The sequence below is a fragment of the Lithobates pipiens genome, unplaced genomic scaffold (assembly GCF_037356315.1).
Source record: "Lithobates pipiens isolate NorthernLeopardFrog02 unplaced genomic scaffold, aLitPip1_a1.2 Scaffold_16, whole genome shotgun sequence".
Taxonomy (NCBI): domain Eukaryota; kingdom Metazoa; phylum Chordata; class Amphibia; order Anura; family Ranidae; genus Lithobates; species Lithobates pipiens.
The window spans coordinates 60,813,278-60,828,968 of NW_027507748.1; the positions used below are offsets into that span (position 1 = coordinate 60,813,278).

General features: G+C 49.6%; 1 protein-coding gene across 3 annotated transcripts in view; it reads right to left on the reverse strand.

The window, feature by feature from the left end:
- Positions 1-638: 638 nt before the first annotated feature.
- The window catches only part of LOC143981833 (interferon alpha/beta receptor 2-like), a 97,216-nt gene continuing 82,163 nt past the window's right edge, over positions 639-15,691 (reverse strand). For all 3 annotated transcript variants that reach the window (XM_077479962.1, XM_077479960.1, XM_077479961.1), the window contains exons 7-8: positions 12,663-12,793; positions 639-1,524 (exon numbers count right to left, since the gene is read on the reverse strand). In XM_077479962.1, the coding sequence (XP_077336088.1) occupies positions 853-1,524; positions 12,663-12,793 (803 nt within the window). In that variant the 3' untranslated portion in view covers positions 639-852. The remainder of the gene's footprint in view (positions 1,525-12,662; positions 12,794-15,691) is intronic.

Genomic DNA, 15,691 nt, shown 5'->3' on the forward strand with positions numbered 1-15,691 from the left:
TACAAGTGCGCGCAATTATAAAGTGTGACATGTTTGGTATCTATTTACTCGGCGTAACATTATCTTTCACATTTCGCAAAAAAATTGGGCTAATTTTACTGTTTTGTTTTTTTTTTATTCATGAAAGTGTCCCTTTTCCCAAAAAGTTGCGTTTAAAACACCACTGCGCAAATACCGTGTGACATAAAATATTGCAACAATCACCGTTTTATTCTCTAGAGCCTCTGCTAAAAAAATATATATAATGTTTGGGGGTTCCAAGTAATTTCCTAGCAAAAAATATGGATTTTAACTTGTAAACACCAAATTCCAAAAATAGGCTTAGTCATGAAAGGGTTAAATTACCATATGGCTTGTGTTACAATTGTATACACTGTACTTGCTTTTTTTTGTTTTATTATGAAAGTGGAGTTACCCTTTAGGTATTTGATTTGCTCGATTCTGTGTCTACACTTCTAGATCTTGGAGGTTGAGCTGCAGAGGTAACTTTTAAATGATGTGTGAATATAATAAAAAAGGTACTTTTTTTTTCCATTTTCCTGAGATTATACTACATGAAATGTCTAGTTTTAGTCTTCTTGACACATAAAGGAGTTTGGTTTGACATAATAAAATGCAAAACTACCATAGAGAAGGAATCTGGTTTACAGTTTCTTTACTAAAACAGAAGACTTGTATATTTGGAATTTTCACAATTGCATTCTGTACAGAAAACCGAAGGCTCCGTATTGATCTTTTCTAATTGCTTGTGTTCCCAAGGTATTTCACAGTAAAAAAACAAAAACAAACAATGGAGAGATATAAAAATATATAAAAAATATAAGTAGTAATAAAAACTGTATAGTGTCCAGTTCACCGTCTCATGTACCCCGAAACAACTTGATCATCAACATCACAATTATCACCGTTATCTGAAAGGTGGTCTTCATAATTATCACTGTCATACTCAATTGGCATTGATTGCAAATCTACTAATACAATCGATGTACATGAATTGATGTCTCCATTGAGCGGAAGCCCTTGGCCTGAGTTCATATCTAGTTCATCAGTTGGCTTTACTTCCAAAGATCCTCCATTTTTGAGGCCTGTCCATGTATTTACTGGATTTCCCATACATATGGAGTTTAGGTTGACATTGAAGACCCCGCTGTTGCTGAACGAGAGGTCTGAAGATGATTCTAAGGCAGTGTTTGGTATTGGTGAGAAACTTCCTGATGAATCTGTGATTATGTCTAAGTCTACAGGGTGCATTGTGGAAATTCTCTCTTCATCCGAGGATCCAGTCATCTGATCACTGGACTCTAAAGATGAAGAATTACTTGAAAGTACTGGACCACTGCTGTCTCCTGCACTGGTGTCACTGTCCAATAGATTTTTCCTGCTGGCGTAGCCCCCTTCCTTGTAGTGGTCTTCATTTTCTTGGCTTTTCTCTATATTTATCTTCTGACTTACTACTTCGACTGGTACAATGTATGCCGGAGTGCATTCGTTACTGTATCTACTCTCCGACTGGGGCATGGATTTCTTAAAATGGGAAAAAAGAAAATGGCACAGTTAATTTACTATGATAAACGCAAACAATTCTATGCAGTTAAATGCAAGGCTAAAATATCTGTATTACTGTTCAGTTAGTCTTATGATCCACACAATAGCCTGGAAGCAATTTGCTCATTCAGGAAGAACATTATATCATGAGGGTAGGTAACCAGTGTGTTTACTCTCTTCTACCTTTAGATGTTAAAGTGGTTCTGAAGGTTGTATTTTTTTTCTTTATAATAAACATGTTATACTTACCTGCTTGCTATAGGGGCACGGAAGCAGGCTCAATCCCGAGCCATGCTCCTATAAATGCCAATGGCTCCTGCTGCTGTGTGAGCCAATGAGGTGTTTGGCCAGGAGAGCCAATGCACATCACTGGATTGAGATGGGGTCAGGGGCGGACTGACCAGTTGGTCACTCGGGCGCTGCCCCACGGCCCAAGGCCATTAGGGGCCTGGACTCGGCCACACGAGAGGCCACTTGAAGCGGCTATGCCTATATCACATGCCGTGATCATGTCGATTATAATACTTCTAACAGTGCACTGCTCCCTGCCGGCCCCTCCTTCCCTCCAGTCCGTCCCAGGTGCTTGTATCGTATGCGTCGTGATTCACGACGCATACAGTACAAGCACCTGGGACGGACGGGAGGGAAGGAGGGGCCGGCAGGGAGCAGCGCGTCATTAGCAGCATTATTATCGACATGATCACGGCATGTGATACAGGCACAGCAGAAGAGTGGAGGGGCCAGTGGGGAGCTGCGCGCCCTTAGAAGTATTATTATCGGCATCCGGTAAGTGAAGCCAAGATTGAGACACCTGGGCTCGCACAAGTGATGGGGGGGGGGGGGGGGGGGGCGGTACTGATACATGGGCCCCGGATCCCCCCACCCCACAGTGTCCCCCCCTGAGTGTGTGTGTTCCCGTGTAAGTGTTCCCGTGTGTGAGTGTCAGTGTCCCTGTGTGTGTGTGTGTGTGTGTCAGTGTCCGTGTGTGTGTGTGTGTGTGTGTCAGTGTCCGTGTGTGTGTGTGTCAGTGTCCGTGTGTGTGTGTGTGTGTGTGTGTGTGTGTCAGTGTCCGTGTGTGTGTGTGTGTGTGTGTGTCAGTGTCCGTGTGTGTGTGTGTGTGTGTGTGTCAGTGTCCGTGTGTGTGTGTGTGTGTGTGTGTGTGTGTGTGTCAGTGTCCGTGTGTGTGTGTGTGTGTGTGTGTCCGTGTGTGTGTGTGTGTCAGTGTCCCCGTGTGTGTGTGTGTGTGTGTGTGTCAGTGTCCGTGTGTGTGTGTGTGTGTGTGTCAGTGTCCCCGTGTGTGTGTGTGAGAGTGTCAGTGTCCGTGTGTGTGTGAGAGTGTCAGTGTGTGTGTGAGAGTGTCAGTGTCCGTGTGTGTGTGTGTGTGTGTGTGTGTGTGTGTGTCCGTGAGAGTGTCAGTGTCAGTGTGTGTGTGTGTGAGTGTCTCAGTGTGTCAGTGTGTGTGTGTGTCAGTGTGTGTGTGTGTGTGTCAGTGTGTGTCAGTGTGTGTGTCTCAGTGTGTGTGTCTGTGTGTGTGTGTGTGTGTCTGTGTGTGTGTCTGTGTGTGTGTGTCTGTGTGTCTGTGTGTGTGTGTCTGTGTGTGTGTGTCTGTGTGTGTGTGTCTGTGTGTGTGTGTCTGTGTGTGTGTGTCTGTGTGTGTGTGTCTGTGTGTGTGTGTCTGTGTGTGTGTGTCTGTGTGTGTGTCTCTCAGTGTGTGTGTGTCTCTCAGTGTGTGTGTGTCTCTCAGTGTGTGTGTGTCTCTCAGTGTGTGTGTGTCTCTCAGTGTGTGTGTGTGTGTGTCCCTGTGCGAGTCCCCCGTGCGTGTGTGTCCCCCTGTGCGAGTCCCCCCGTGTGTGTGTCCCTTCTCCCTCCAGTGTCCGTGTGTGTGCGTTCTCCCTCCAGTGTCCCCGTGTGTGTGTGTTCTCCCTCCAGTGTGTGGGTGTGTGTGCATTCTCCCTCCAGTGACCCCCTGTGTGTGTATATTCTCCCTCCAGTGTCCCCGTGTGTGTGCGTTCTCCCTCCAGTGTCCCCCTGAGTGTGTACGTTCTCCCTCCAGTGTCCCCCTGAGTGTGTGCACGTTCTCCCTCCAGTGTACCCGTGTGTGTGTGTGCGTATTCTCCCTCCAGTGTACCCGTGTGTGTGTGCGTATTCTCCCTCCAGTGTCCCTGTGTGTGTGTTCTTCCTCCAGTACCCCCCCCCCCCCCCACAATTTCCCCCTGTGTGCTCACCCCCCTCACAGTGTCCCCCATTGTGCTCTCCCTCCCCAGTGTCCCCCTGTGTGTGTGCGTTCTCCCTCCAGTGACTGTGTGTGCGCGCGCTCTCCCTCCAGTGACCGTGTGTGTGCGCGCTCTCCCTCCAGTGACCGCGTGTGTGTTCTCCCTCCAGTGACCGCGTGTGTGTTCTCCCTCCAGTGACCGCGTGTGTGTACGTTCTCCCTCCAGTGTCCCCCTGTGTGTACGTTCTCCCTCCAGTGTCCCAGTTTGTGCTCTCCCCCCCAGTGTCCCCCCCCCAGTGTCCCCGTGTGCTCTCCCCCCAGTGTCCCCGTGTGATCCCCCCCCCAGTGTCCCCGTGTGCTCTCCTCCTCCCCCAGTGTTCCCATGCGCTCTCCCCCTCCCCTAGTTTCCTCGTGCGCTCCCCCCCCAGTGTCCCCGTGTGCGCTCCCCCCCCAGTGTCCCCGTGTGCGCTCCCCCCCAGTGTCCCCGTGTGCTCTCCCCCCCCCCCCCCCCGAGTGTCCCCGTGTGCTCTCCCCCCCCCAGTGTCCCCTTGTGCTCTCCCCCCCCCAGTGTCCCCCTGTGCTCTCCCCCCCCCCAGTGTCCCCCTGTGCTCTCCCCCCCCCCCAGTGTCCCCCTGTGCTTTCCCCCCCCCCCCCCCGTGTCCCCCTGTGCTTTCCCCCCCCCCCCGTGTCCCCCTGTGCTTTCCCCCCCCCCCCGTGTCCCCCTGTGCTTCCCCCCCCCCGTGTCCCCCTGTGCTTTCCCCCCCCCCCGTGTCCCCCTGTGCTTCCCCCCCCCCCCGTGTCCCCGTGTGCTCTCCCCCCCCAGTGTACCCGTGTGCTCTCCCCCCCCCAGTGTACCCGTGTGCTCTCCCCCCCCCCCCCCCGTGTCCCCGTGTGCTCTCCCCCCCCCCCAGTGTCCCCATGTGCGTGTGTGTGTGTGTCCCCCTGTGCGAGTCCCCCCGTGCGTGTGTCCCCCTGTGCAAGTCCCCCGTGTGTGTGTCCCTTTTCCCTCCAGTGTCCCCGTGTGTGTGCGTTCTCCCTCCAGTGTCCGTGTGTGTGTGTGTGTGTGTGTTCTCCATCCAGTGACCCCCTGTGTGTGTATATTCTCCCTCCAGTGTCCCCGTGTGTGTGTGTTCTCCCTCCAGTGTCCCCCTGAGTGTGTACGTTCTCCCTCCAGTGTCCCCGTGTGTGTACGTTCTCCCTCCAGTGTCCCCGTGTGTGTACGTTCTCCCTCCAGTGTCCCCGTGTGTGTACGTTCTCCCTCCAGTGTCCCCCTGTGTGTGTGTGTGTATTCTCCCTCCAGTGTCCCCCTGTGTGTGTGTGTGTATTCTCCCTCCAGTGTCCCCCTGTGTGTGTGTGTATTCTCCCTCCAGTGTCCCCCTGTGTGTGTGTGTATTCTCCCTCCAGTGTCCCTGTGTGTGTGTGTATTCTCCCTCCAGTGTCCCTGTGTGTGTGTGTTCTTCCTCCAGTACCCCCCCCCCACAATTTCTCCCTGTGTGCTCACCCCCCTCACAGTGTCCCCCATTGTGCTCTCCCTCCCCAGTGTCCGCCATTGTGCTCTCCCTCCCCAGTGTCCCCCTGTGCGTTCTCCCTCCAGTGACCGTGTGTGCGCGCACTCTCCCTCCAGTGACCGTGTGTGTGCGCGCTCTCCCTCCAGTGACCCCCCACCAGTGTCCTCGTGTGCTCTCCCCCCCCCCCCAGTGTCCCCGTGTGCTCTCCCCCCCCCCCAGTGTCCCCGTGTGCTCTCCCCCCCCCCAGTGTCCCCGTGTGCTCTCCCCCCCCCATTGTCCCCGTATGCGTGTGTGTCCCTGTGCGAGTCCCCCCGTGCGTGTGCATCCCCCTGTGCGAGTCCCCCCGTGTGTGTGTCCCTTCTCCCTCCAGTGTCCCCGTGTGTGTGTGCGTTCTCCCTCCAGTGTCCCCGTGTGTGTGTGCGTTCTCCCTCCAGTGACCCCCTGTGTGTGTATATTCTCCTTCCAGTGTCCCCGTGTGTGTGCGTTCTCCCTCCAGTGTCCCCCTGAGTGTGTACGTTCTCCCTCCAGTGTCCGTGTGTGTGTGTGCGTTCTCCCTCCAGTGTCCCCGAGTGTGTGCGTTCTCCCTCCAGTGTCCCCCTGAGTGTGTACGTTCTCCCTCCAGTGTCCGTGTGTGTGTGTGCGTTCTCCCTCCAGTGTCCCCGAGTGTGTGCGTTCTCCCTCCAGTGTCCCCCTGAGTGTGTGCGTTCTCCCTCCAGTGTCCCCCTGAGTGTGTGCGTTCTCCCTCCAGTGTCCCCCTGAGTGTGTGCACGTTCTCCCTCCAGTGTCCCCCTGAGTGTGTGCACGTTCTCCCTCCAGTGTCCCCCTGAGTGTGTGCACGTTCTCCCTCCAGTGTCCCCCTGAGTGTGTGCACGTTCTCCCTCCAGTGTCCCCCTGAGTGTGTGCACGTTCTCCCTCCAGTGTCCCCCTGAGTGTGTGCACGTTCTCCCTCCAGTGTCCCCCTGAGTGTGTGCACGTTCTCCCTCCAGTGTCCCCCTGAGTGTGTGCACGTTCTCCCTCCAGTGTCCCCCTGAGTGTGTGCACGTTCTCCCTCCAGTGTCCCCCTGAGTGTGTGCACGTTCTCCCTCCAGTGTCCCCCTGAGTGTGTGCACGTTCTCCCTCCAGTGTCCCCCTGAGTGTGTGCACGTTCTCCCTCCAGTGTCCCCCTGAGTGTGTGCACGTTCTCCCTCCAGTGTCCCCCTGAGTGTGTGCACGTTCTCCCTCCAGTGTCCCCCTGAGTGTGTGCACGTTCTCCCTCCAGTGTCCCCCTGAGTGTGTGCACGTTCTCCCTCCAGTGTCCCCTTGTGTGTGTGCGCATTCTCCCTCCAGTGTACCCGTGTGTGTGTGTATTCTCCCTCCAGTGTCCCTGTGTGTGTGTGTGTGTGTTCTCCCTCCAGTGTCCCCGTGTGTGTGCGTTCTCCCTCCAGTGTCCCCCTGAGTGTGTACGTTCTCCCTCCAGTGTCCCCCTGAGTGTGTGCACGTTCTCCCTCCAGTGTACCCGTGTGTGTGTGTGTATTCTCCCTCCAGTGTCCCTGTGTGTGTGTTCTTCCTCCAGTACCCCCCCCCCCCCCCACAATTTGTGCGTTCTCCCTCCAGTGACCGTGTGTGCGCGCGCTCTCCCTCCAGTGACCGTGTGTGCGCGCGCTCTCCCTCCAGTGACCGTGTGTGCGCGCGCTCTCCCTCCAGTGACCGTGTGTGCGCGCGCTCTCCCTCCAGTGACCGTGTGTGCGCGCGCTCTCCCTCCAGTGACCGCATGTGTGTACGTTCTCTCTCCAGTGTCCCCCTGTGTGTACGTTCTCTCTCCAGTGTCCCCCTGTGTGTACGTTCTTCCTCCAGTGTCCCAGTTTGTGCTCTCCCCCCCAGTGCCCCCCCCCAGTGTCCCCGTGTGCTCTCCCCCCAGTGTCCCCGTGTGATCCCCCCCCCCCAGTGTCCCCGTGTGCTCTCCCCCTCCTCCAGTTTCCTCGTGTGCTCCCCCCCCCCAGTTTCCTCGTGTGCGCTCCCCCCCCCACCAGTGTCCTCGTGTGCTCCCCCCACCAGTGTCCCCTTGTGCTCTTCCCCCCCCAGTGTCCCCGTGTGCGCTCCCCCCCCCCCCCGAGTGTCCCCGTGTGCTCTCCCCCCCCGTGTGCTCTCCCCCCCCCCCCCCCGAGTGTCCCCGTGTGCTCTCCCCCCCCCCCCCCGAGTGTCCCCGTGTGCTCCCCCCCCCCCCGAGTGTCCCCGTGTGCTCTCCCCCCCCCCAGTGTCCCCGTGTGCTCCCCCCCCCCCCCCCGAGTGTCCCCGTGTGCTCCCCCCCCCCCCCCGAGTGTCCCCGTGTGCTCTCCCCCCCCCCAGTGTCCCCGTGTGCTCTCCCCCCCCCAGTGTCCCCGTGTGCTCTCCCCCCCCCCCAGTGTCCCCGTGTGCTCTCCCCCCCCCCAGTGTCCCCGTGTGCTCTCCCCCCCCCCAGTGTCCCCGTGTGCTCTCCCCCCCCCCAGTGTCCCCGTGTGCTCTCCCCCCCCCAGTGTCCCCGTGTGCTCTCCCCCCCCTAGTGTCCCCGTGTGCTCTCCCCCCCCCAGTGTCCCCGTGTGCTCTCCCCCCCCCCCAGTGTCCCCGTGTGCTCTCCCCCCCCCCAGTGTCCCCGTGTGCTCTCCCCCCCCCCAGTGTCCCCGTGTGCTCTCCCCTCCCTCCCCCAGTGTCCCCGTGTGCTCTCCCCCCCCAGTGTCCCCGTGTGCTCTCCCCCCCCAGTGTCCCCGTGTGCTCTCCCCCCCCAGTGTCCCCGTGTGCTCTCCCCCCCCAGTGTCCCCGTGTGCTCTCCCCTTTCCCCCCAGTGTCCCTGTGTGTGTATTGGTTCACTGTCCCTGCTGAAGAGAAGCATCCCCACAACATGAATGGAGTGTTCAAGGTGATGTGCATTGTTTGTTTTATCAGAGTAAAGGGGGCTGAATACAAATGGATGCCACACTTTTCAGATATTTGTAAAAAAAAAAAAAAAAAAAAAAAAAAGAAGAAGTACAACAATTTATAATTTTCCTTCCACTTCACAATTAATGTGCCACTTTGTGTTGGTGTATAACATAAAATACATTTTTTTGGGCTGTAACTTGACAAATTGTGTAAAATTTCAAGGGGTATGAGGGTATGAATACTTTTCCAAGGCTAGAGAATATGAAATTTATATATATATATATATATATATATATATATATATATATATATATATATATATATATATATATATATATACATACACACACATATATACATACACACACACATACATACATAAATATATATACACACACACACACACACACACCCCTTAAATAGCAACCATGTATTTGCAGATACGGCACTACGCCCAATCTATCTATATATAATTCTCTGCGCCATCCCCTTTCGAGAGCATCATTTTGGAAGGAACAGCACGCCGAGGCCCGATATCTGATATCTACCAGCTGCTTAACTCCTACTCTACTGCCACTAAGGGCAAGCACGCTTACATGCTCCGATGGGAAAAGGTGCTGGGAGAGGAGACATGGCAGACGATCTGGTCCCAGGCAGCAAAAAGCTCCTACTGTACTCTGTATAAGGAGAATGCATATAAAGTTCTAGTTTTTGGTACCCGACGCCAGATGTACTTCATGCTATATATCCCTCCTGCTCAGATAGTTGCTGGCGCTTCCGGGGAGACAGGGGCACCCTCTTCCATATATACTGAAGTTGCCCCAAGATTGTGCCATTTTGGACAGAGACACAGCTCCTGCTACCCCGCCTTTTGGGGGTGCAAATCTCCCTGTGCCCAAACAATTTTTTACTAGGGGTCTCACCTCTATGGATTTCCAAACCCTCCAAAAAATTATTTAGACATCAGCAGGCAAGACAAGTAGCATTTCCCGACCCTCCCAGGAGGACCTATACGCTAGAATAAAAGATGTAGAACTCATGGAAAAGATGACAGCTAGACTACAAGATAGAAATGCACAATAAGGTCTGGGAGGAATGGCACCGTCATGAGGATCCACCTTGAGCCGAGAGATGGGTCCCTACCTCTACCCTCCACTTCCCCCTTCTCCTCCTTAGTCCTCCCCCTTTCTTCTCTTTCTAAATCTGTATTGTCTTGCTTTCTGTTACTCTTTTTTCTCTGATCTTTTCTGGTCCTGTGATGGACGATGGCAGATTTCATTTAAAAACGGATATTTTATGCAGTATGCCGAACAGGGTTGCCAACCTACCGCAGCATTTTTTACTGACAAAACGTGAAAAAAAAAATCACTGACGGAGCGCATTTTTTACCAGTGACCTGAGAAATTACAGAACTCCTACTGAAAACTAACACTGCGAATGTTTGAACTGTATAAACATGATATGGAAACACTGATAATACCTATAACAAAGTAATTTGCTTGATTTACAATAAAAAAAATTCAACGCAGCATGAAATGATCAGCCCCTGATATTTACTGGCAGTTGTAAAAAAAAAAAATAAAAAAAAAAAAAAATCACAGATTTTTACAAACTTCCAGTAAATTTACTGGCGGTTGGCAACCCTGATGCCGAATATGATAACTCACTACTTAGAATGGGGTATGTTGACACTATGTATACACCGGTTAAATTATCGCCCTAGCATTATGTGTGTGTTACAATGTTCAGGCTATGTCCAATTGCTGTTTGATAAGATCAATAAAATGTTATTTGAAAAAAAATAAAAATAAAATAGCAACCATGGCTGCCCTCTATCAACATATTATATTAGGAATCAATTATACATGAAAAAAAAAGTGGGGAATAAAATAAGCATTGTCCTCCCTGTAAATCTTTTATGCTCAGTTATTTTACTTATTATGTCAGTCCTTGGGCAGCAAGGTAACCATTCCACATGTTGCGCCAAGGCCGAAGACTTCAAAGTGAACTAATTGGACTATGCTACAGCTGGAGGCTCCTTATCTTCTGGGAACAAAGAGCTTCACATGACAAAGAATATTTTATGCAAGGCTGAGCTTCAGATAACCAAATACATCCTCCCTCCCACCCATATACAAAAGTTTTTAAATTAGTGCCTGCAGAATGATACATTAAAAAGGAAGTAACCCCTCCTCTAGTTCTTCCTGCCCTACAATAGATAGTAAAATTACATGGCGTACTGTCCAGGTGGTGAAGCTTCAAGGATCTGTGCATTCTACACTAGGCCTTATGGGACTTTTATAAAGGGGGACCATTCAGAAAGGAGCATTTGTACATCGCTTAAACTCCACTCTTAACCTCTTGCCTACCGGGCACTTTCTCCCTCTTCCTGCCCAGGCCAATCTTCAGCTTTCAGCGCTGTCACACTTTAAATGACAACTACAGGGTCATGCAACGCTGTACCCAAATGAAATGATCATATTTTTTTTCACACAGATGGCACTTAATTTTGGTGGTATTTAATCACCACTGGATTTTAATTTTTTTGCTAAACTGAAAAAAATTTGAAAAAAACCGCCCTTTATTTCCATTATAAAATTTTGTAATAAGTGATTTTTCTTTTTCACTGATGGTCACATTATCAGTGCAAATATTCCCTGTCACAGGAAAGCTGGTTAGCATCTTTCCTTTCCTCTCTCATTGACAGCACTGAGGAAAGGAAATGCCGTTTACTGACATTTGTCTACATAGGAGCAGCTGTGATTGGACACTGCTGATCATATGGTAAAGAGGCAAGGTTATGAGCACATTACCGATCTAGGTAAAGAGCCATGTCCTTAGGACACAGCTCACCACTGATTGCTCCCAGGAGGCACGCATGAGCGGCGTGACTGGGAGGATGTTATATGATGTCCATCAGAAAGGAGGCGAGTCCTGCCCGGCCAATCTGCTATAAGTAAGACAGTAACTGGTTAAAATGACTTTGCCATTCACATGAATCTGTGAATATGAATTCACATGAATTTCTTGTTACAAAATTGATTTAAGAAATTCATAGTCTCCCAATAAGCTCAGTGGTTTGATACACCAACCCCTTCTATGCCCTGTGGTAACATAGGAACTAGAAGAAGAAAACCACAGAAGGCAGGGGACCAGGTGATGGGCAATCCCCAAATGTCTTAGGCTCCTTTTACACTTGTGAGACCCCAGGTTGCAGGACATGTGAAATTCAATCTATTTCTATGAGGGACGTTCCTACTGACACTACAGAAGCAGTGTTAATTTTGGCAGCAAATTTAGTTTTAGTCTTAGGACTAAAATAGCATTTTAGTTTTAGTCCCATTTTAGTCTTCTGCAATTGTTTTAGTCGTATTTAGTCGACTAAATCTCTAGTACATTTTAGTCGACTAAAACTCATTTTAGTTGTCTAAAATCTAATGGGTGTAAATAAATTGTAATGCATTTGTTAAACATTTCTCTACAATTTCCAAACTCATTATATACTGATGGAGTGAAAAATCGAAATGTTATAATTTATGGCAGGGGTGCCCAACCTTTTGAAGAGCGAGGGCCACCTAAGCAACTTGGTAACCGGTCGTGAGCCACAATGAGCGGAGCGGGTGCATGGCAGTACACTCTATAGATCCTACTTGACTTTTTTTTTTTTTTTTTTTTGCAGATCGGATTAGATGTAGGCATTTGTAAACGGACACAAGTCTATTTACATCTGCTACTGGAAGTTTGAGGTGAATGGAGGGTCCAACTGGGTCGGACTTACCGTGTGAAAGGGGCCTATGGCTCAGTGCAGGTAACCCTGAGGTGCACTGCTCTGCACCTGTGGATCAGTTTGAAAGCAGACCAGTAACCACTGCAGAACAGATTTGCCCATATATACACTGTGATTTTAGTAATAAACTTACTATTAATAACAGTATTCTACTCCATCACAGAGCAGGAGGTCGGGTCGCAGGCCACATGTGGCCCCCGTGGCACTGGTTGGGCACCCCTGAATTATGGTATTGAGGTATGAACATGCACTACAGACCAGTGTCAACTTTGAAGTCAAATTTCAGTTTAGTTTTAGTCTTAGTCTTGACTAAAATGGCATTTTAGTTTTAGTCCCATTTTAGTCTTTTGACTAAACTGCCATTTTCATTTTAGTCGTATTTTAGTCATCTCCGTTGTTTTAGTCGACTAAAATTATTTAATCATTTAAATGTTTTAGTGGACGAAATTAACACTGTACAGAAGTCGCTGCAGAAAAGGTTCCTGCACTACTTTGGTCCGACTTTCGATGCAACTTCACTCCAGAGAATGTAAAGTTAGATCAAAGTTGCTCCAAAGTCGCACTTTGGAGATGTGCTAATGTAAAAGCAGCCTAACAGTGTAGGATTTCTAGCACTGTGGAGATTTGAACTTTAGCCAAAGCATCACTGAGTCAAGACTACAGAATAAAACAACAAAAGAAGCCAGCTCCCTATAACAGATAGAAGTAGTTAGACAAAAGACATTGAGGTACTCACCAAAATTTTTGGGAAGAATTTCCTGTGCATGCCTATGTATCCAGCTTTGTCTAGTGCAAATAAACACAGTAATACTCCAACAAACAGCAAGACACCGCACACCGCAGGGAGAATCACATACGTTCTGTCGACTGCAACAAGAAAAACATGGGGTCAGGTATAAGATAGATAGATGGCTAAAATAAAGCTGCAGGGTATGTCCAGTGGTTACACATTATGGGGTCTATTTATAACTGTTTTCACACCAAATTCACACAGCTTTCACCTCCCCCCCAATTGAAGCCAATAAGCAAAATGTGAATCTTGGGTGAACGTGGTGTGACAGCAGTTATAAAGAGAGCCCTACGAGTCATTATTGAAACATTCACTTGAAAGCATTTAGTTAGGCCATTTAGAGATTGTTGATCAGTCCAACGCTGACCACATACACTGAAACCCAGTTCTATAACCTCCTTCAGACTTACCAACTATGAAGGGTTTTCTTAGGAATTAAACATACTGGAAGACAATAGCTGGACAATCAGATTGGAATGTGTTGCTGGCTTAAGGTGAAGCCGTATTTTGCCCATTCAGATATGCCTAAATTTAATCTCCCCCGGGGCACAGTCACCTTTCTTTCAACTGCTTCTTTACACTGGTAGCAATGAAGATAAATAACTGATGCTTCCAGGTACAGGAAGCATGCAATTCTCCTTTTAACAACTTCAATACTGGGCACTCCCCCCCCCCCCCCCCCCCCCCTTCCTGCCCAGGACAATTTTCAGCTTTCAGAGCTGTCACACTTTGAATGGCAATTGAGCAGTCATGTGCCCATATGAAATTTTTATCATTTGAGACAAAGTTTTCTTTTGGTGGCAACCACCACTGGGTTTTTATTTTTTGTAAAAAAAAAAAAAAAAAAAAAAAAATAGTTCTTCATTTCCATCAGAAAATTTAAAATAAGTAATTTTTCTCCTTCACTAATTTGCGCCAATGAGGTTGCACTGATTAGGAGTTACTGCAGCACTGATGGGTGGTACTGAAAGGCAGCAAACTGAGTGGCATCACTGATGATCAGTGCCCTGATTATCTGTACATGTCTCACCTGTGAGGAAATGCTGCTGATCTCCTCTCCTAACACACTGCCAATGTGAAGCAAGGAGAGCCAATAACTGGCATTTCCTTGTTTACATGTGATCAGCTGTGATTGGACACAGCTGATCACATGAGTAAAGAGCCACGTCACTGGCTCTTTACTGAGATTGGGGTTGCGCTGTGTCCTAGGGACACAAAACATTTAGTGTCCCTAGGATGGCACCCGTGTTCGCGGTGCTGCGCAAGCGCTGTGAGACTGGGGCGACATATGACGTTGTCCCAGGACGAGAAAGACACTCTGCCACTGTCAGTCTATACGGCAGGCAGGAGGTGGTTAACATGTGAAAGTGCTGGTGCTTGTCGATTAGTTTAGTGCCCCCATATGAGAGTCCTCAGTCCTGTTTAAACTCCTAAGTCATGACACGCTTAAAGCCTCCTCTCTGTTCAGAGTGGCTGAACAGAATGGGGAGTGAAAAGAGGGCGATTATGTTCTGCAGGGGAGGGTGGTGGTTAAACCAGTTAAGGAGTAAGAACGGGCTAGAACCTCTGTTAGGTTCTTTCTGCTGTCTGTGTGTCTGCTAGGGAGATTCAATTTCTCGATTTCTCCTGGTGAACATTGTCACCAAACCAGAAAGGGAGGAAAAATCTAAAATAAAGCCAGCTCCAGGCTCAGACCCAACCTCCTCCTCTGGAGGCCCACCCATGCTGTATGTTCTTGCTTTACATTTCTCTTTAGAAGTCTACAGCCTGGTCACTTCATGGCATGGCCTAAGTCAGATGCTCATTGTCATCCAACCCCAAAGATCAAGGACATCTTGTGGCTGAAGAGAACTACTGGGGGGGGGTTGGGTAGGAGAGGTGGAGAAGGATTAGGTGCATTCACTTCCTTGGTCATATGATAGTGCTTGGGCCTAGTGATTGGAAGCCAGGCCTGATCTGTCACATGGGAAAAGGTCACATGCTTCTCCAAACCCCAAAGTACTAGGGTTATTGGCTTAAATGGTGGAAGGAGCATTGATCCAGCACCTGTCAGGTGAGTACAAGTGGATCATGGTATTTTACTGCCCCATATCAATGTGAGTCAATGGGCAAAAAAATTCAGAATGTCTCATGATTTTCTGGATGTGATCTCTTAGTGCCCTCCCCGACCCCTGCTCCCAACTTTAACTAGTTCAGCTCTTTGGACATGTGTGGTACATTCAAAGAGTGAACAGGTTAAAACAATTTTACGTTTTATCTGTGGGCTCTGGGATTTTATGTAAAAATTCATCTACAGTAAGAATGGTTACCCCATCTACTCCACAGTCTTGTGAACTGGAAGTGCTCAGCTCTGAGCACTTCTGGTTCAGAGCTGTCAAAATCCCAGCTACACTCCTGTGCTTGGTTGCTGGTGCAGAGAGCAGAGGAGACATTAGAAGTCTAACAGACCCCTGATGTCTATATAAACAGTGTTTTTAATCACTTGCCCAGTGCTATTACATGGGGGCTTCTGAATCCCTAAATTAAATTACATTTTAGTGCCTTTTTCCTGAAAATATACCTTAAAAAAAAAAAAATAAAAAAAAATAAAGATGAAACTACCATCTTCTTTTAATTCTACAAAGCCTTAGGTTTCATAAAATGTATAATGTTCTGGGAGTTTTAAAGCGACGTTCCACCCAAAATTGGATTTCCGCTCATTTGGTACTAAATGTGGCACCGGAGGGGGGGGGGGAGCAGATACCCATCTTTGACAGGTTTCCTATCCACACTTCCGGGAGTCCGGGCCGCGGCGAATTACGTCAGCAGCTCGGCTCCCTCCTCGACCTTCCTTTGACACCAGGCCAGTGGGAGCGCACAGAGGTGCCTTGCGCATGCGCAGTAGGGACTCGGCGTACAACTGTAATGCTTCACTACCAGGTTCCCGTACCGGCAACAGCAGCACCCGACAGCTGATGGAAACATAAGCTGTGCTG